The 20,490-nt window shown below is 50.6% G+C and overlaps 1 protein-coding gene across 2 annotated transcripts; it reads right to left on the minus strand.

The window, feature by feature from the left end:
* Positions 1-23: 23 nt before the first annotated feature.
* On the minus strand, positions 24-16,040 carry DVL3 (dishevelled segment polarity protein 3). Of its 2 annotated transcripts, XM_069579556.1 has the most exons (16): positions 15,555-16,040; positions 10,163-10,232; positions 9,543-9,664; positions 9,314-9,423; positions 8,986-9,121; positions 8,717-8,810; positions 8,433-8,502; positions 7,694-7,833; positions 7,451-7,527; positions 7,275-7,342; positions 6,971-7,120; positions 6,243-6,374; positions 5,891-6,058; positions 3,029-3,244; positions 2,531-2,941; positions 24-1,694 (listed from the first exon to the last, which is right to left on the minus strand). In XM_069579556.1, exons 1-16 carry the CDS (start codon positions 15,713-15,715, stop codon positions 1,663-1,665), a joined length of 2,157 nt encoding a protein of 718 aa, XP_069435657.1. In that variant the 5' UTR covers positions 15,716-16,040; the 3' UTR covers positions 24-1,662. The 2 variants fall into 2 exon arrangements, with proteins under 2 accessions (XP_069435657.1, XP_069435661.1); XM_069579560.1 differs by lacking the exon at positions 24-1,694 and having other exon boundaries at positions 2,388-2,941.
* Between the last annotated feature and the right edge of the window lie 4,450 nt (positions 16,041-20,490).

Genomic DNA, 20,490 nt, shown 5'->3' on the forward strand with positions numbered 1-20,490 from the left:
GATAATAATAATAGTAGTAGTAGTAATAATAATAGCTACCATTTATTGAGCACCTATTCTACTGTGTGCCAGGCACTGTGCTAGGCACTTTTCGTACAATATCTAATTTAAATCCTCACAACAACCCTGTGAGGTAGGTATTATTATCATTTTACATATGAGAAAACTGAGGCTCAGAGAGATTAAATAACTCTCTTATCACACAACCAAAAAGTAGTAGAGTTGGGATTCAAACCCAGAATAACCTGACTCCAAATCCCAAGCTCCTGTGAACTAGAGTAGAGGCAGAGGGGAGAGGAAGGACCAAATTCAAGAAAACTTGGAGTGGAATGGATATGATATACTGACTAGTAAAATATGGGAAGGAATTTAAGCCCATAAATGTTTCTAGCTGGTGAGCCTATTAAGAGTGATGAATGTAACCAGGATTGGAATTCAGGAGGAACATACTTGGCGGTATGGAGGGAAAAAGTTGAGTCTATCTGGACATGTCCAAGGAGATATCCAGCAGGTGATAAAAATACCGATCTAAAGATAAAGGGCAGTTAGGGATGGAGATATATATTGGGGAATCACCAGCATATCAATGGCAATTGACATCAGGATGGATGATTCTATTTTGGAAGTAAATAGAGAGGAAAGAGAAGTGGACCAATGATGGAATACAGGGACCCTTAAGGCATGAGCAATAGTGGAAGAATCCTCAAGAGAGTCAGAGATGGCGAAACCAGAGGAGGAAGAGAAGTACAGGAGGCAGCCCCATAGTAGTGGCTAGAGGCAACCATGGTCTGGGCTGGGAGCAAACCTAGAGCTCCCAGAAGGAAGACAAGACTGAGTTACACTTCTAACACAGCCCTTAGGCACCACCCCCCCACCCCCAACCCCAGGAATATGTGTTAAATGAATGAATGCCAAAATACCCCTACCCTGGTTTACACCAAAACTTGGGAGCTTAGGACTTCATCTTACTCTTGACACCCCAGGTCTAAAAATATGGAAGCCTAGGTGAGCCAGAATTTATAGAAGAGGCTCATAGAGAAAGCTGTGATTTGTTTAAATGGGAGAATATGGTTAAGGAAAAAAAATCACCCCACAAAACCTGGTACTCTATCTGAAATCCCAGAAGTCCTCCTGCCCAACCTTGCTCTGAGTTATCATGATGACTGTGAAAACACTGTTAGTTGCCTGGGGTATCTTGTGCTGAGTCCAGCTTATGGGCTTTATTCAGATAGGAAGATGATGGGCACATGTGTGGGAGGTGTGAGGGCTATGAAGAGAGAAAAGTCAGGGGACCAGCCCCACAACCTGGGAGAGGACTGGGAGAGAGGGTCCAGCCCTCTGGTCAGGGACCAGCCCTGAGGCTTAAGTGAACTTGCATAGGCACGTGTGTGTGTGTGAGAGAGAAAGAGAGACAGACAGACAGACAGACAGAGAGGGAGAAAAAGGGAGAGAGGGAATGAGAGAGCAGAGAACTCTCTGGGGAAAGGGGAACAGAGGCTCTCGTAGGTGGGTGAGAGGCTGGGGTGATTCTCAGAAGTCTAGTGACTTGACATGTTTGTTGAAGTGTGGGTATGGGGGCTAAATATCCTTGGAAAGCCCTGAGGGGCTGCTGAAGCAAGGTTCCTGGTCTCCTCAGAGGCTGGGCCTCCTCTCGCTGGGGACTCACAGAAAGTCAAACAGCCCGAAATTCTTGGCTGCTCCAGGCCCAGGAAAAATTGGGAGAGGAAAAAAGAAAAGAAATGTTTCAGCCCAGAGGTGAGATGAGCCTGCTGATTAGCAGGGTTAGGGGTCTGAAGGAATCAGCACATGGGGCAGGCATGGGGTGGGTGTAGGTTTGGGTGCAGAGCAGAGATGTTCCCTGGGATCTGCTAGCAGCTCAAGCAACTGAGGGGGCCCTCTGGGCTTCTGCTAAGGTTGCGTGCAGGCAGGGTTAGTATGCATGGTTACTGGAGGGGACTGCAGCTCTAGGGTGCAGGGCTGAGGCAGTAGGTGGGGACAGTTAGGAGGAGGGGCAGATGAAGCAAGTCTTTTTTGGTGTCAGTATTAAGGAAAAAAGTCAAGAATCATGCATGCAAGATTAATAGAGGGATGATGCCGCTAAATGAATGGAGAAAAGGAACTGGGAGAGGGGAGGCAGGGATGACGGGTATGCAGGTCTTCAAGGGCACTTCTGGGGTCAATTCTTGAAATATGTGTGTACGGGGTTGGGGGAGGGTAAGGAGCAGCACTAGCCATTTGGGTCCCAGGGACATGAATGATCCTGGGAAGTCCTGCGCAGCAGTTAGTGGGCAGAGGGACAAGCTGGGGCCGGTGGCAGGTTAAGGGCTGCATTGCCGATCAGTGGGTGCACCCCACCCTCGCTGCACCCAGCGAGCAGTTAGCGCGCCTGGATTTAGTTCCATTTATTTCCCTTTCAGGTACCAGACAAAATAAAAAAGACGGACGGAGAGAGGAACGCAGCCAGCCTGGGGCGGGGTAGGATGGTAGTGGGGGAGGGGCCCTGCTCACATCACATCCACAAAGAACTCACTGGGGTTTCCCATGGCCATGCGGAAGGACTGTCTGCTGGCGGTCAGTTCGGGGGGCACGGAGGCCAGGTCGCGGCCCGGAGGGGCTCCCGGGGGCCCCATGGCCGCGGGCGGTGGGGGCATCATCAACATGGGGGGCCCGTAGAGAGGGGGCACCCCAGGGGGGCCGTAGCTTGGGTGCGTGTGATGGCTGCGCAGGCTGCTGGCCAGCGAGTGGTGGCTGCGGTGGCTATGCTCGCTGGCGGCAGGACCCGAGCGCTCGCTGGGCGCCCGCTCCCGCGGCCCCCGCAGGCTGCTGCGGGTCGTGTGGTCCGATTCGCTGCCACTGCCGCCGGACTTCGAGTCCCCGGCCTTAGGGTCCTTCTCCTTCCGCCGGTCGCTGCCACTACGATTAGAGCCACTGCTCCGGCTGCCTGCAGGGGACAGGCAGGGACGGGGTGGGAGACACTCAGAGCTTGTGGAGGAAGCCTGGGGCTCGCCCGTGGCCCTCTCCTCATTACCTTCACTGTGCTGACTGCTGGCGCTGCCCCCACCATAGCTGTACCCCAGCTCTGGGAAGCCTGGGTGAGGATTGTAGGGGTGTGGAGGCGGCGGGTACTGGTAAGGGAAAGCCATGGGCCAAGGGGCGGCCCCTGGGTGCGGCAGAGGGGCCAGCGTGTCCTGGTCGGAGGCGCCGCTGGAACCGTCGTGATCATGGAGGGAGAGGTTGGCCATGTCTGTGGAGGGAAGCCGAGGACGCATGAGCCGGGTCTGTCCCATGCCTCCGCACCCTTAGTCAGCAGAGAGATCCCCAGCCTAGGTCAGGTGGATGTGCTTGGGAAGACAGCGACAGCAGTGGCTGCCAGAATGGGAAGAGAGATAGGCCAGAGATCGCTCACTCCTTCAGACCCCCTCTGCCACCCTCCAGAGGTGGTAGGAAGGGAGACCCTGCAGAGACAGGCCCAGAGAAAACCGTCCCTTGGAAGGTCCCAAGTCACCACTTCAGATGGTCAGATGCCCAGTTTCTCCTGCTTCCTCAGTGGGCTGGAAGAAGGGGCAAAATTCTTATTTGGCAATTTTCTCCTCAGTTCGCTTAGAGGGTAAACGGTAGGGAGCGGAGTATGGGAGGCTGAAATACCAGATAGCCACCAGGTGTTGCACACCTGCCCTTCATCAGGCACAATACGAAGCACTTCATCTCATGCAAGTGTTATCACAACCCTACGAGGAAGGTATGTTTAGTCACATTTTTTTTTTTCCAGATGAGGACAGTGAAGTCCAGAGAGGTTAAATGACCAGCCAGAAGAGGTCAACCCGAACTGTAGAAGCTCAGAGTTGCTAACTTTACCTTTCCAGATGAGGGCATTAGTAAGAAGAAAGGAGTAGTTTGGGGAAATTTAGGTGAAATTTTGCCCTCCTCACTCACTTAGGACTAAGATCACACCCCATCTGTACCAGGTTCCAGAGCTCTGAGAGCTGCAGTTGCCCTAGGGGCCAGTTGTTGGATCCAGGCTGAGCCCTTTGATCCCAGCCCTTATATGGGAGCTGACCCAAACTTATATGGGAGGAGGAGTCAGGAGAGGGAGCTGAGGCAGCCGAGGCAGCCGATGAAGTCTACCAGCCAAACCATCCATGGTCAAGGCCAGAAGCTAGCATGAGTGGTGGTGGTGGTAGGAAGCAGGCAGCTGACTTGGTGACTACTTCAGCCACTAGGCTGTCATCCCATGGGCAGTGACTGTGTGCTCCTGGGCTACCCAAGTCCCCAGCTCTTCCCTTTGAGCTTGCAATATTCCCAGCTGAGTAGACCTTAGCCAGTACAAAGGAAAAGGCCTGTTCTGCCAGCATCTCCCTGAGCTCGGCTTCTGGTGACTTGGTCCATGGGTAGAAGACCAGAATGCCCTTGGGATGGACAGTATCTCACAGTATCTCTGAGCAAAAGCCACACCTATCCTGAGAAGCTTTATGTGCCTCTGAAGGTTTGGGGCCAGGGCTGCCTTCTCCTAAATAATGATAATAATAATTATATTTGATTGAGTCTAAGGAGTCACTGATTATAAGATGCACTCCAATTTCAGATACTAAAATGTGAAAAAATGTTCTTCTTAGAATCAATTAAATATATGATAAATGGGTAAGCTTTTTCTTTTAGAGCAATTACTGTGGGCCAAACATGGCGCTAAAAGCATTATATACATTAAGCTTATATCATTCTCAAAACAAACCTATAAGATAGGTTTTACTATTAACTCCATCTTACAGATCAAGAAATTGAGGCACTGAGAGGGTATGTCACTTACTCATGTTCACATAGTAAGGGTGGAGCTAAAATCTGAACTCAGAACTGTCTAATTCCAAAGCCTTATGTATCTATTACTCCTCCTCCATGGGGCCATGCTGGAGCTGCTGAGGCCCAGGGACACTCCCCTCCATGCAGGGACTTGTACTCCACAAGAACAGCCTTTCTAGTGCCTTGAACCTAAGCTGAAGCAGAGGCAGAACTGGCTTCTGAGGCTGGGCTTCAGCTCCCAGTCCTGAGCCTTGCTGTCCTGTTTTGAGGACTCCCTTCTCCAAGGGCTGTCTACTGGCTCTGGAGAATGGGGCTTCCCTGCAGACTTCTGCTTAAGAACCCTCACTGGCTTTGTACTGTCTCACGATCAAGTCCAGATCCCTAGATACAGCTTGCAGAGTCCTCTACAGGCTGGCCCTGTCACAGATTTTCCAGCTTCAGTGTGAAGCATAGCTTCAGGGGAGCTGAAGGCATAGCTTCTGAGGAGGCTGGGGACTTGAGGCCTCTGGCCAGCTCGTTTCTGTCTTAGTGGAATCTGCTGTGAGGGTGAGCAGGAATCAAGGCTAGGAACTCTGACTGGCCTTGTTGGGGCAATGTTTCTGCAGCACTGTATACCTAGGACAGCCCTGATGTGGTGGGAAGAACAAAGGCTCTGGAGCCAGAAAGACCTAGACTCAAGGTCTCGCTTCTCTGCTTCCAGCTGTGAAACCTGGAGTAGACTACTTAACTTATATAAGTCTCAGTTTCCTCATCTGAAAACAGAATCATCTCCTCAAGGGCTTTAGGGAGGTTGTGAGGATTGAGTGAGAGTGAGATGATGCTTTAGAAACAACCAGCATGGTGCCAGGCACAGAGCAGGCACTCAGAAAACGCCAGCCCCAAGGGGGCTGGGCAGGGAAGTGAAGAGGAACTGGTGTGGGCTCTGCCTAAGAACTGGTGTGGGCTCTGCCTCGACCACACAGAACTGTCAGGTCTTGAGGCTCCCCCAGCTCTACTGCCCCCTAATCTGGGTTCCCTAGAGTCTGCTGCCACATCCACCCAGGCCACTCCCACTTTCAACCAGGAGACAGGGCAAGGAGGCTGGGGAGGCACGTACTGCCACAGAGGTCGCCGAAGATGTAGTAACACTGCTCGGAGAAGGTGATCTTGTTGACAGTGTGGCGGATGAAGCCGGCTTTCAGCAGGTTGCTGGCATACTTGCGGGCCTCTCGCCGGTCAGTGAAGCCTTCCACGTTGTGGTACAGCCAGTCCACCACATCCGAGCCTGAGGGCAAGGCTGCCACTTGATTGGGAGGCCCACCAGACCTGGGCTCTTCTGACCTCACAGGAGCCATGAGGCTGGTGCTGATTCCAACTCCAAGGGGTGGCCCAAGGAGTTCTTGGGTCCTGGCCTGCCCCGCCCCATCACTTTCCACCCCATCCTTCATCCCACCATGGGGCCCTCTCACCGATGAAAGCGTTGGGGATGGTAATCTTGAGCCACATTCGGTCACGGACCTCTAGCCCGGATTCAGGGGAGGCCATGGCTTTTACTATGGCAGCCATGTCACTGTGGATGGACAGGTGGAAGTCGTCTAGGCCTGGGGGTGGGAGGTAGAATGGTGAGGCAGAAAGGGGCCATGGAGTCAAGTACACAGGAGTTTGCATTCCAGCTCTACTGCCTAATAACATGGACCAATGTCAGGCAAATTACCAACATTTGGGACACTCAGTTTCCCCTTCTGTAAAAATAGGGACTTTAATATCTATTTTACAAGGATATTTGAAGAGAGAATTAAATAATATAAATGAAGGTGCTTAGCCCAGTGTACAATGTATGCTGTGATAATAGAAAGGCAGTCATTTACTGAGTGCTTACTTTATGCCACACACTGTGCTTGATGTTTTACTTGTATCCTCTCATTAAACCCTAGAAGCCTGGTCAAGTGCATATCATCAGTCCCATTTTACAAGAGGAAACTGAGGCTTACTGGGTGCTCAGTACAGGTTCAGAAGCAAACGGTTTGGTGAGGGTCAGTGTCCACTGAGGGAAACTGCAGAGTGAGGTGGCTGGAACAGACCGACTCTCCTCTCCAGCTCCCTCGGATGCTCAAGCAAGAGTCTCCAGGTGGGCCTTCAGCAGTCCCTTCCAGCTGGTCCTATGTGCTGGACCCAGGGGTCAGGGTTGGACACTCACGCTCTGTGTCAGGGATGGAGCTGGTGATGGAGGAGCTGGTGGAGGTGATGGTGCTCAGGGAGGGGCTCATGCCGTAGGCAGGGAAGGTGCCGGTCATGGCTGCAGTGTGGGAGACCCAGGCCGCGGGGTCAATGGGTCGGATGGGCTCACCTGCGGGGAGGATGAGGAGTCAGGGACTACCTGCCCTGCCCACTGCCTGGCCCAGTAGGGTAGGTGTGAGGTTCAGGGTAACACAGAAGGAAGGAGAGACTGGGCTCACATATGCTAAGCACCAGCTTTAGGGCCCAGTCTCCCATCCACTTACTCCTGGGCAGTGTGAAGCACCCACGTGGACTTGGGTCCCAGCACTTGGCTACGGTCAAGGTGATGGGCCTGAAAGCAAGGGTGTCCCTAGTGAGGGCAGGATGTGTGGAGGCCAAACCAAGCCCCTTCCCTGTTAGTCAGAAATACCTGCCCTCTCCTTCCCAATGCCATCCATACCCTGGTTTGTGTACAATTTCCCGAAGTACTCGGACCGCGTCATCGTTACTCATGTTCTCAAAGTTGATCTCGTTTACCTGGGAAAAAGGACCAGGAGTGGAATACGCAGCTGTGTTGGGGAGATGGTAGGGAAGCTAAGTTTGGTGGGCTAGGGGGTCTTCCCCATACCAAGAAGCAGGATACAGAGGGTGTGGACATTTCCCCGTCTCCATCCATACCACCACCCAGGGTGGGCAATGGTACCTGTAACAGCATGTCTCCTGGCTCAATGCGTCCATCAGCAGCCACGGCCCCACCCTTCATGATGGAGCCGATGTAGATGCCTCCATCACCACGCTCGTTGCTTTGGCCCACAATGGAGATGCCCAAGAAGTTATACTTTTCTACAGGGAGTAATAAGAACTTGAGACAGGAACAACGTTCCTACCCAGATTCTAAGCCCTTCATTAGAAAAGGGTAGAAAGGGACAAGAACTAACATTTATTGAACTTGAATCAGGCACTGTATTCTGCATACTCAAACATACTTTCACTTAATCCTTGTTGGCTACGAGGTAGGAACTCAATCCTGTTTTACAGAGAAGACAAATGAGGTGCAGAGAATTTGAGCCATGAAGTGGCAGAGTTAGGGTTCAAACTCAGATTTAAATTCCAAAGTTGGGGCTCTTTTCACTACATCCTGCTACCTCCTAAAGAAGAACACCTAGGGCAGAAATCAGAGACCAAGAATGTAAGGGATGGAAATCGGAAAGTGGGGAAGCATCAGAATCAGTTTAGGAAGCCTTCCTGGGTGCCATTCTCTGCTTCCATAGTGCTTATCTCTGTCATAGCTCTGATCATGAGATACTGAATGGATCAGTGTATGTAGCAGTTTATGCTTATGAAAGAGAGCTCCTTGAGGGAAGGGAACATATCGTGTATCTCTCTGCACTCCCGGTGTGGCACGTAGCAGGTGCTGGAAAGTGTCATTTCACGAGACTCACCCATGTTGAGAGTGACGGTGATGATGTTGAGTGACATGGTGGAGTCCGTGATGCTGCTGAAGGATGAAGACTGGAATAGACAGAGGCCCTAAGCAGCAGGCAGGGGTGGCAGGAACTCACTGCTCCCACCGAGCTCTTCCTCAAGGCTAGCCCTCAGCACCACCTCCCCTCTAGGATGCTATACCCTGACCCAAGGGGAGGGATCGAAGGAAGACAAACTCTCGTCTTGCTGGGGGCAGGGGGGCTCCGTCTGCTCCACCCACCCCAGCGTCTTGGCCCCATACCCGCTCAATCCGGGAAACCTTCTGCTTCCGCCGCCGCCGCTTGTGTCTTCTCATCAGGCGTGAGGCGCTGCTCTGCTCTGTGGAGCTGCTGAACCTGTGGGGCCCACAGTCGTTCCCCACCAGGCTGGCCCAGCCCTATCCCAAAGAGGCATCGCAGGGCCCGGGTCCCCAGCACAAAGCCCACATCCTGCCCAGAGGCCCAGCATCCTCAGGGGTCAGGGCTCCTATGGGTCACCTGTCCCACAGTACCCAGGAAACCAAAGCCCCACCTGCTGGTGGAATCATCCTCATCTGAATCAAAGAAGCTGGTGGTCTCCAACTCGCTGCTCATCAGGGTGGAGGAGCTGTCATAACCCCCTGGCTCTCGTCGCCGCTCCCCCTTGGCAGTTCCATTCAGCCGGGTTGCTGCAGGGGACGGAGGCAGCTGGGCTCACAGTGCTTGATGAAGGAGAGAAGGAGGCAAGGACGAGCCAGGGGCTGTACTGGGGCCAGGCCTATCCAGAGCTCAGGAAGGAAGGCAGAGAGTTGGGTAGCTGGGTGGAAGGGGCAGGGAGAGATGCTGGGGGTGGGGAAGGTGTGGGTTCAGGGAGGACGCACTGTGCTCTGGGCCATCCCTCCGGCGTGGCCGCTCTCGCTGGGCAGACACCAAGGAGTCTGTCTCTGTGTCGTTGTCCAAGTTCTCCTGGCTGCCCCCACCAGCGTGAGGGCTGTAGGGAAGAGAGGACTTGGTGGGGGAGGGCGCAGGCTGGGGGCCCTCTCCCCCAGCCAAGCTGAGCTGAGGCAGCCCTCCCCCTAGGGGCTCTCCCCACCCTCCGGTCACACTCACTGGAAGGATGGGGGCCGGGAGTCGCCGATGCCTCCTGTGCGCTCCATGGGCGGTGGCAGTTCTGCCGGGCTGTCAGCACAGAAGGGCGCTGGTTCTGGGTGTGAGCCTTCAGCCGACACCAGCTGATGGGGAGAAGATGCTTGGGTACTGGGGAACAGAGGCCCCAGGGAAAAGGGGCTAGCTGGCTTCTGGCAGGGCATGAAGACTTGGGGAGAATGAAGCAGGGGCCATGGGGGGAGAAGAGACGGGACTGTGCAAGGTCAGCTGAGACGACGAGGAGGCTGAAAGGCATGGGCTGGGGAAATGGAATGGGAGCGGAGAACAAGGGTCAGAGGTCCAAGGTAGAGGTCGGCATGTGACAGAAGGAAACCTGACCAGTGCCACAAAGGACAGAGGAGACGTTTTTTGTCTCCAGTGTGTACTTCTGTCCCTTTCCCCACTTCCCACCACTCTCACTTTTCACCAAGGCTATAACATGATCTGGAGTGAGAGAGTTCAGTTAGAAAACTCAAGGAAGATTCAGATACTGAAGAATCAAACCACGGTCTCAGCAATGCCTTTCCTCCATCCAGCTCACTGCAGGAATGCAGGTGGAGAGAGGGTTGAGGCGAGCTCCTTACCCAGGACACCACCCGGCCATTGAAGCAGGGCAGCTTGGCATTGTCGTCCGAGATCTCCTCCTTCACCACTCTGCAGGGAAAGGAGGGCGTCAGACTGAGCTTTCCGGGGTGGGAAATACAACCCCCAACTCTCAGGGGCTCCTCTACCCTGAACTGGGAATCAAACCACCAGCATAAGCCTGTTCAAATGGGAGCGGGGGCGGTAACCCAGGAACAGATCTTTATCACCACCAGGACACCAGCCATGCCCGGGCCAGCTGCCTTCCTGGGGCATTCTCCTGGCCATCGAGTGACTGCAAATTACACCTGATAAATCACTGTCCCCATTGAGCGCAGTCACCCCTAGAATCTCAAGAGCGGTACTCATCCCCAACATGGCTCTCCTGTGCTAGATTTTATCTTTCCCTCTGAACCTAAACTAGGAAAAAACACACCCTTATCACTGTCCTCTTCTCAGCTGGGAATCCTGACATTCTTCTGGGAGGTGTGGATGAGGAATTGAAGGAAATTAGAAAAGAGAAGGGGAGAAGGCATTTACCAAACATCCCCCACTGCCACTATGACACTGGTAACAACTCCCTTCATTTACTGAGCATGTACTATGAGTCAAGCACTGAGCTAAGCAGTTTACTAGTATTTCTTCATTTAATATTCTCAGCAAAGCTGTAAAATAGATACAGATGGGGAAGCCAAGGCTCAGCAGGTTTAGAAATTCACCTACAGTCACACAACTAATAAATGAAGAGCTAGAATTTGAATCCTGGTCAGCCTGATTCCAAAGCCTTTATTCTTACCTATTATACCATCTTATCCCCCTACAGTTAGAATGTATAATCTTCACATCAGCCTCACTGTATAGACAATATGATCTTGATTTTATTAATAAGGAAATAAAATCAGAAACTTGTTCAAGGTTACAGAGCTAGATGTCAGGGCTGGAATTCCACTCTAAGCTCATCTGACTCCAAAGCCTATATTCTTCCCAGGGTATTTCACATTATTTCCCATACAGTGATGGAGGTGATGTGGGTCTGTGTGGAGGGTGGGGTTGTGGGAGACAGTGATGCGGGGTATAGGTGAGGCAGGTAGCATACAGTCTCAGGTGTGCAGTTTGGCCTGGTGCATCAGTGAGGCAAGAAGTCAGATTATAACTATAGTTCGGGGCTAGGAAAGGGAACAGAAAAGCTTGACACCCCCCTCCCCTCCACCCCCTGCCAGACTGCATCAGACATCTCAGGAGCTCAGAACTAGAAAGCTGTGATCCAGGGCAAGAGGAGGACATGTGCCTGGATCTCCAAGCAGAGAGGGAAGACAGGAAGGAGGCTGGGAAGCCCAGTCCTCCCGTGTTCTTAAAGCAGCTCCTGCCCAGAGCTAGGGACGTGCTTGGCTCCTAGTGATGCTCACATTCCTGGACTCACAGCCAAGTTCAAAGGCTGAGCATACCCTCCTCCCTCCCATTCAGCTCTGACTCCTCAACCCCACAGCGACCCCAAGAAAGCAGCTCAAATCATCCTGCGTAGGCGCACCACAGAAAGCCTGGAGACAGAACAGACTAGAAAACAGAGACACAGACATAGCTCAGACCCACTAGCCAGTCTGATCGCAGGGGACCCCAAGCTTGTAGCCCCCATGGGAATTGGGGCTCAAATTGAAAGGAGGTATGTGGGCCATGGGGCAAGGACTGTGACCTTCTCTGGAGAGGGTCTCAGCACCCCTGTGGTGGGAAACTGCTGTTGGGTCCCCACCACCCCCTCCCACTGGAGGCCCCACCACACAGCTCCACACTACAGATGTTTCCTCTCTTTGTGGGGGTCACCGACAGGTCACCAAGGCTCTGCTGACTCACAATGATCAGCTGATCTTCAGCAGCCTTGAGGGACTTCAGACAGGCCTCCCCCTCTCACCATGGAGCTGAATGGCTCAGGGTTCCACAGCACTTATACACTCACAAACACATACATACCAAGTGGAATCAGACAAATCTGGGTTCAAATTCCAGTTCTGCCACTTATTAGCCCTCCTCTCTTAGAGAATTTTCTTAACTTTTCCAAGCCTTTTCTCATCCTGGTAAGTGAGATTTGTAAATGCCTGACATAGGCCAGACATACATTAAAACCTAGTTATTAACTTTGTCAATTTTTTGCAGGATCCATACTCTCTTTCTAACTAGGTGTAAGTTTCTAAGGGCAGGGACCAAACAAATCTGCTTATCACTCATTGTTCAATCAAGTAAAAAGCCTTTGCTGAGAGCCCAGTGGGCTTTAAGTTTTGTGCTCGCCACTGCATGGTGCTCAAGAAGCATCAGACCTGGAGCCTGCCCTGTTCTTGGAGGAACTGACCAATGCACACAGTTCATGTGCGTATGCTGCAATGGAAGCGATCGGAGCTGTAAGGGCAGCAGATGTATTTCCTGGACAGACATCTGCTGAGTATTACTGAGTGTAGGCTCCTGGCTACGACCAGGGTAGGTGTAAGAATAAACAGGAATAAGTGCCATAACTTTCAAAAGTACAACCCAGAAGAAAGAATTTGGACCTGGAGAAGATCAGGGAAGAGAAGTACCCCAGGTAGAAGGCCCAGAGCCAGGCCAATGTGAGATGTGGCACCGGGAGCAACACGCTTAGCGGCCCGTGCTGTTCCTCCCACAGCTCACGGCCCCTCTAGTAGCTTGTTCTCCCATCCACCATCTCCTCAGTGCTGAAAATGTTTAATGTTTATTTCCATATCTCAAATAATTTAAGAGGACCGGGCCTACCCTGAGCTTGACAAATATTTCTGGAGACCAGATGGGGTTGGGAGTCCTCAGACCTTGCACACCAGACCTTCCTTCCCTGACCCGCTTCCCCATCTGTCAGCAGGGGTCACAGGGCCCTGCCTGACCCCTTACCATGCGGCTAGGATAGGGGGCAGCCCTGTCACCTCCGCAGCTTGCCAAGGCTCAGCATCTCCCTCAGAGAGGATGTATTTGTTAAGTGATGGTGATAATAATACCTACAGTTGTGTGATTAATGCCTTGACTTTGGAGCCAGGTTCCTAATAAGCTCTGCCACTTACTAGCTGTGTGACCTTGGATAAGGAAGTTACTGAAGTTTTCTGTGCTCTAGTTTCCTCATCTATAAACTGAAGATATTACTACCTGTTCCACAGGACTGTTAAGAGGATCTGAATGAGTAAAGATTTGAAAGTCATTTAGATCAGTGTCTGCACACTATAAGCACCATAAAAAGAGTTTAATAAATGAAATATAGATATATACATTCATCAGCTATTAGTTATCTGTGACAAGATAGCCCTACCAGGTCTCCTTATCATTAATCCTTCTGGGGATAAACAAGATCAATCTCCTCTACTTCATTTTTACCACTGTTCTCAACACTGCTAAAATGGCCTACTCTAATATTTTACAAAAGATGGTTCAAGTTCAAGTACCACTAATGAATGCAAGATGGTTTCAGGAGTATCTGAATGAATGTTTAACTCAAGAGTTAAATATTTTTAAACATAGTTTAGAAAGAAATATAAATAGAAAATCAGACCTGTAGTTCCATATTATTGATTGGGTCAAACTAAGAGTGAGTGGACTGACAGTGGACTCAAAGATATTAAGTCAACAGCGCGTAGCTGTAATGGGGGCCCTCTATGACTTCAGTTAGGCCTGGCTTGACAGCAGCCTGAGGACAGTGGGAGGTGGCCCACAGAGGTCTAGGTTTAGGAGGTGGGGGCGCTCGGCCTAGTGGATTCTGGGATGAATAGAGGGTAGAGACACAGGCCTAACCTAGTCCCTTAAGGCACTTGGCCCCAGGCTGGCCCCACTGGACTCCAGCTGATTTTCCCCTATCCCATACCCTAAGGCAGTATCTTGGTCTCTTCTAACTCCACTCTTCCCTTACCAGACCAAGGCATCTCCCCAAGTCCCCCCACCACTCCCACCCCTTGCAGATGGATCCTTCTTCACCATCTTCCAATCGGGGGTGTCTGTCTCTGGACTGAAGCCAGGCAATCATTACTACACCAGGAGTACTCCACCCCAAGGCAGGAACAGCAACAATCAAGGACAGTTAGAAGCTGCATAGTACTTCCCACCTTATAAAGCACTTTCACACATATGAGCTCATGGGATCATCAAACCCTGAGTTCCAGGGGGAAAGGTGACACGAAAACATGCCAGGCAGAAGACAGAGAAGGTGCTAGCATCCCAGAGCCAGGAGGGCTAGGGGCCTTGGAGAGAAGCCAGAGTGATGAACACCAGGGAGAAGAATGTCTCCCCTTACTCAGATCTGGGCCTCGGCTCTGAAGAGCACTGTAGGCCTCAGGCTACGGCTGGAGAGGCAGCCTTTAGGCCTGTAGGGCCCAGGAAGGCCTTCCCCGCAGGCCTTCAGGCCCAGTGCCCAGTTACTGCGGGGCAGGCTAATGTGAGGGCCTCCCCCTCCCCAGTCCCCTGGGAGTTGGAGGGGAGGATGAGGGGATCAGCCAGGCTCCCCCTCCCAGGCCAGCTGCTACAGAACCTTCCTTCTCCAACATTCCATCCCCTCTTAAAGGGGAAGTCACTGCTTCCAAACTCCGCCTGTCCAAAGCCCAGCAGCTGGGGGAAGAAGACTCTGCCAGGGGGGGAGGATGAACACCAAGAGACCCTTCCTAGCCCTCTCATTCAGGCTCTGAGGCCTTTTCCAAGGTCTCCTCCTTGGCCACCATCTGGAGGAAAGAGGCCTCTGTTCTGCGAGGGAATCTGCACCTGGGCTAGCGGGGACTCCTCCACGGGGGTGAGGCGCCCTGCTCCCTGACAACATCCCGAACGGCCCACAGGGGACAGAGGAGACAGCTAAGTAAACATCAGAGCTGCAGCCCTTAGTTTACAGCCTGAGTAACCCTCAGCCAATTCAAGGTCCCACAGCATAGCCCCTAGATGCTCCATATTCCAAATATGGCTCGGAGTTCTGGAGCTGAAAAGATGGAGAAGGCGAAGGCCGAGTGCCAAACACCCTGAGTCTCTGCTAGAAAGGTGGCTCCGTTGGCAGGAGGGCTGGGGACTGCACTCTGGAATGGGAATTGGGGGTGTGTCTGTCTGTGTGGGCCGCTGGTTTTTGAGGAGGTGAGGGAGCTTGACTGAGCTGGAACTGACTGCTCTTAGGGAGTTGAACGTCCCCTTTAAACCAGGGGGCCAGGGTCCCAAACAAGAGGGGAAAGGGGAGCCCCTAGAGGGGCTGAAAGTCCAGCCTCTGAAAAAGCCAACGGGGGCCGAATGGCCGCGTGGCCCCTAGAATCCAGAGTAGGGCTAGAAGCCAGCGTTGCAAGGCGTGGGGGGTGGGGGTGGGGTGGCGTCCGAACTGGTCGAGTGGGCCCCTAGAAGCGGAGTGGCCGGGGTCCCCTGGAGGCGAGGCGGAGCCATCCTCACCCGAAATCGTCGTCCATAGACTTGAAGAAGAACTTATAGCTGGGTCGTTGCAGAACGCCCTTAAAGTCCGCCAAGGTGACGCGCTCGGCGGGCAGGGGCAGCTTCACCAGGTACGGCGTCTCCTGCCCGTCCAGGTGGTAGATGATCTTGGTCTCGCCCATGGCTCCGGCCTCGGGCCCGGCGGCCCCCGCGCTGCCTGCTCGGGAGGCCGGGCCGGGCCTCTCGGGCGGCGGCGGCGGCAGCGGCGCTCGGCGCGGCCCAGCGGCTCAGCCCAGCTCCGCGGCCGGCCGCGGCGCCAGCTCCCTTGTTCTCCAGCCGCTCCCGGGTCCCAGCGCCGCCTGCCGCGGTCGCGGCCGCCGCTTCCGCTCCCCACTCTCCCGGCTCGGCTGACTTCGGCGACTCTTCCGGTGGCCGCGGCCCTCCCGGCGCTGGGCCGCGGCCCGGTCCACTCCCCGCCCCCGACCCCGGCGCGCCCCGCCCCGGCGCGGCCCCGCCCCCGGCCGCCGCCGAGCCGCTCTGGCCTCGCGGCAGATGGCCTGGCTCTCCGCCGGACTCGCGGACACCCCGCCCACCCACCAGGCGGTGCTCGGCTCCTGCGCTCTGGTTCCAGGACCGGGGGGAGCGTGGCGGCGGTCGCCTACGCCCCCAGGGGCTGGATGGATAGATCTCTCCAGGATGGCCGGGTTCCCGGACTTTTCAAGGCCCTGGCTCTGGACCCAAGGGGATCGGCTGCTCCTCTGCAGCTGGGGAGGCATTAATGTAGGGGTTGCTTTGCTTCCCAGAGAAGGGGTTCTGACCAAGTATCTCTGGAGGATACAGCCTCATCGACCTGGCCTTTTAGGGTCTCCTGAGAAGCATAGCTGCTGTCATTCAGTCTACCTGACAACTGCTTAAGGACAGAACAGGATCGAGTTCTGATTCCTTCTTGTAACCTCAGTACCTAAGTGTGAAGTAGTGATTTAATCAATGGACTGAATGCAGAATGAGCTTAAGTATGAAGATGTCTGCCTGACTGGGACATGAAGTCTCAAGCCAGGGCTGAGTATAATCGTTTCTAACAGATCTCCTCATGCCTAAGCTTTAGGTAGCTTGTTTAATAAATACTGAGTGCCTACTATGTGCAAGGCATACTGCATGAAAGAGCAAAACAAGGCCGATAAGGCTGTTCTTAGGCTCTTCACTCATTTGGAAGGAGGCACAGTGTTCAGTTGCTCAGTGGTGTCTAACTTTTTGTAACCCCATGGACTGTAGCAACATACAGGCTTGTAAATAAATAAGTTCAGAGTGGCAAATGCTATGAAAAAGAGTAAAACAGAGTGATGTGATAGTAACAGGGGAAAGAGTAATATGGGAAGTCAGAGAAGGGCTCTTCCATTTGCCTGAAGACCTAGAACTAGTGAGGAAGCATCTATATGGTCTGGTCTTGAAGGAAGAGCATTCTAGGCAGAGGTACAGACAAGTATAAGGGCTAAGGCAAGAATAAACTTGCCAATTTTGAAGAACAAAAAGAAGGTCATTGTGACTACAATGATGGTGGTAGATGAGTGTCAGGTAGGCTAGGACCAGACCACATAGACATAGGTCCTTTTAGGCCACAGTAACAAGTGTGGGCTCCTCCCACTCCATTTTGTATATTGTTGCCAAATAAGCATTTCAAGATTAAGGACCTTTCAGATACCTCTTCAGCTTAGAAACCTCTCCACATTTTGCAGTACTTTCAAATATCCATAGCATGATATTCAAAGCTCTGCATAATCTAACCTCTACCTACCTCTACAGCCTTTTTTTCATTGTATCCTGTCTATAAAGTTTTGACTTAAATCTGTTCAACCTACTTGTTAGCCCCTGCTCATGCACTGAATATATTTTCATTTCACACCTTCCCTTTAAATTTTTATCAAATTAATATGCATGCATAGACAAATATCAAGAAAATCTTTAACAGCAGTCCTGTTTCATTTCCCTCCTCACCCTGACCCGTGTACATTTTTTAAGCTCATATTACTTCTTGATTTATACATTCTGTAAGTCTTTCAAAAATTTTATTTATTTATGGCTGTGCTGTCTTCATGGCTGTGCACAGGCTTTCTCTAGTTGAGGCGCATGGGCTCAGTAGTTGTGACGCTTGGGCTTAGTTGCTCCAAGGCATATGGGATCTTCCTGGGCCCAAGACTGAATCCATGTCCCCTGCATTGGCAGGTGGATTCTTAACCCTTGGACCACCAGGGAAGCCCTGATTTATGCATTCTAGACATTGTTTATTGATTTCCAATTTTGATGAATTTACCTTTTCTCTACCTCACCTAACTTCTTAGGATTTTGGTACTTAGTATTGACATTTTGACTATGTTTCCAACTTTTCTTTCTGGCATTAATCATTGCCTTGCTCTTGCGTTTGCTTTTTTATATAGTGTACTTATCATTAAGTCTTTCCACATAATCTAATAGCTTCTCAATTCATATTTTACTAACTCAGTTAAATGTACTAGATAACCCATTGGCTTTCTTTTCTGGACCCTTCCATTCCATTGCTCTGGTCTGCACTGCTGGCTGTCTCAGTCTGTGAACAGCTCTCATCCTTGGACTTCTTTGCATTATTCTCTGAATTCTCTTTACCTCTCCTCTGTATTGGATTCCAGTTTCCTCAATAATTTGCTCAATAGTAATAAAACACATCCTTTGGTAGTTTCCCTTGAAAGCATGAGAAATAAAAATTTGGGGTGAACTATTATGGAAAAGAATCTGAAAAAGTATATATATATTAATATGTATAAAACTGAATGACTTTGCTGTACACCTGAAATTAACACATTGTAAACCATCTATATTTCAATAAAAAGTTTTGAAAAAAAGATTAACTGGGGAGAAACTTGAAAAGATGAGAGCAAGTCTTAACAATTTTCCTTCAGAATTCTGAGTCACTCCATTGTCTTCTAGCTTCCAGTGTTGCTATTAAGTGATCAGTCTGATCTCTTAATTTTTCTTAAGCATTTGTACAGGACTTGTTTTTAACTCTCTTTGCAAGTCTTTAGGAAGTACTCTTTATCCCTGGGGGTTCTCAAATTTCTTGGTGATATGCCTTGGTGCTATTCACTGTGCTAGGCATTGGGTGAGCACTTCCCATCTAGTTCAACAATCCTTTCTTGAATTATTTAGTAACATTACTACCATTTTTTCCTGTTGTTTCTGCAACTCCTGCTACATGTTGGACCTTCTGGATTGATCCTTTTTTCTTCATCATCCACTTTATTTTTAAATGATTTCACCTTTTTGCAAGATTAAAAGTATTTCCAAACTTTCCCCTATCTAATCGTACAGGTAAAATATTCACAATTAAAAACTCAGTAAGTATATAAGGATGGACGTAGTATAATCTCCATCCTATTTGGTTTTGTACTCTTCCAGTTTTCCAGTAGGAAAAAAATCATTTACTATTTTTTTAATTTCTAAGAATTCTTTTGTCCTCCAACTTTTCCTTTTCATAGCATTTATTCAAAGACACATTATCTTCTCTGAGCTTTGAGAATTATAGCATTTTCCTCCCTAAAGTTTTCAGAAAGCTACTTTGTGAATTCCTTAGTTTCAATTTTCTGTTTGTTGTGATCTCTACCTTTCATATTGCAAGTTTCCTCAAATGTCTGCTGCTGCTGCTAAGTCGCTTCAGTCACGTCTGGTGGGCCTTAATGGTCTATTCACATTTAAGAGTGAAATACTAAAAGGCTAATTGTAAATTCTGTCCATGTACAGGGCCTATTAAATAACCAGTTTCACTGTAGGGTGATGAGTGGATTTTTTGAAACAAAAATATATTTGTAGGCCTTTTGTCTGCAATTGTTTTGGCCTAGGGGCTATGTCAGTTGTGGTGACATTCAGAGCCCTGCCACTCATATACTTTCACTTTATCCCTCATTTTCAATCTAGCCCCTCACTCTCATCCCCACCATGTCTCCTATTAAATTCGGTGGTTCTAAAGGTTTATACTTTCCCTGAGGTTCTGAGATTTCACGGTGCTATTTTTGTTCATTGTGCTGGGCACTCATTGACTCGTCAGTTCTAGAAACTCATGACCTTTGGGTTTAGGAAACCTTTATAAGTAGTTCTTTGAAAATTGCCTCCCCACCATTTCTCCAGAGACTAAAGCTCCTATCTCTTGCAGAGAAGTAGGGGTAGTCACTCGGCTGGATCAGATAAAGGACCTGGGGGGGCTTTTTCTCATACACATCTCTGATTCCCCTCTCCCCCAACCTCAGTTCTCAGCCCCAATCCGTACCCCCTCTCCTGAGCCTCTTCTGGGTTCAGAAGGGCACACTGATTTGCTTCTTGTTAACAATCACCTCAGCAGGTAGAGCCCATCTCATTCTGCTCTGCTAGCTCAACCTTCACCTTCCCATTTACTTTTTTTCCAAAATGTTGATGTCTTTCATTCATTGCTGCCACCTTGTTTTCCTTGTCATAGAGTCATGTGCCTTTTTTGAAAAATTCCTCTGTTGACACTGAAAGGGGTTTTGGAGGGAGTAAAAAGCTCATGTGTTCAATCTGCCATACTCAAGTGGAAACCCATTGCTTTGCTTATAATGTTCTCTTCTACTTTTTTTTTTAAAGCCACTCAGGTGTCACAATCCTGTAAGCCTTCTCCCTAAGCACCCAAACTAGAAGGAATATCTTCCTTCTAAAAAGTTCTACAGGCCACTTTTGATCTCTGCCACCCACTAGGTATAAATTAGAGGTACTCTACAGTTAATTGTACTTAACTGCCCCTATGAAGTCCATCTATAACCTTCACATGCTTTCTAGTCACAAGGTCCTGTATTTGACAAAGAAGTGAAGTGAAGTGAAGTGAAGTCACTCAGTCATGTCCGACTCTTTGCAACCCTGTGGACTGTAGCCCACCAGGCTCCTCTGTCCATGGGATTCTCCAGGCAAGAACACTGGAGCG

This window comes from Ovis canadensis, chromosome 1, assembly GCF_042477335.2.
Source record: "Ovis canadensis isolate MfBH-ARS-UI-01 breed Bighorn chromosome 1, ARS-UI_OviCan_v2, whole genome shotgun sequence".
In the NCBI taxonomy this organism is placed as follows: Eukaryota; Metazoa; Chordata; class Mammalia; order Artiodactyla; family Bovidae; genus Ovis; species Ovis canadensis.

Coding starts and splice junctions, on each gene's coding strand:
- DVL3 (XM_069579556.1), bottom strand. CDS start 15,715: ATGGGCGAGACCAAGATCATCTACCACCTGGACGGGCAGGAGACGCCG. Junction 8,503..8,716: donor AGGTTTCCCGGATTGAGCGG/GTATGGGGCCAA, acceptor TGTCTATTCCAG/TCTTCATCCTTCAGCAGCAT. Junction 6,375..6,970: donor CTCCATCCCTGACACAGAGC/GTGAGTGTCCAA, acceptor TCCCACCCCCAG/GCCTAGACGACTTCCACCTG.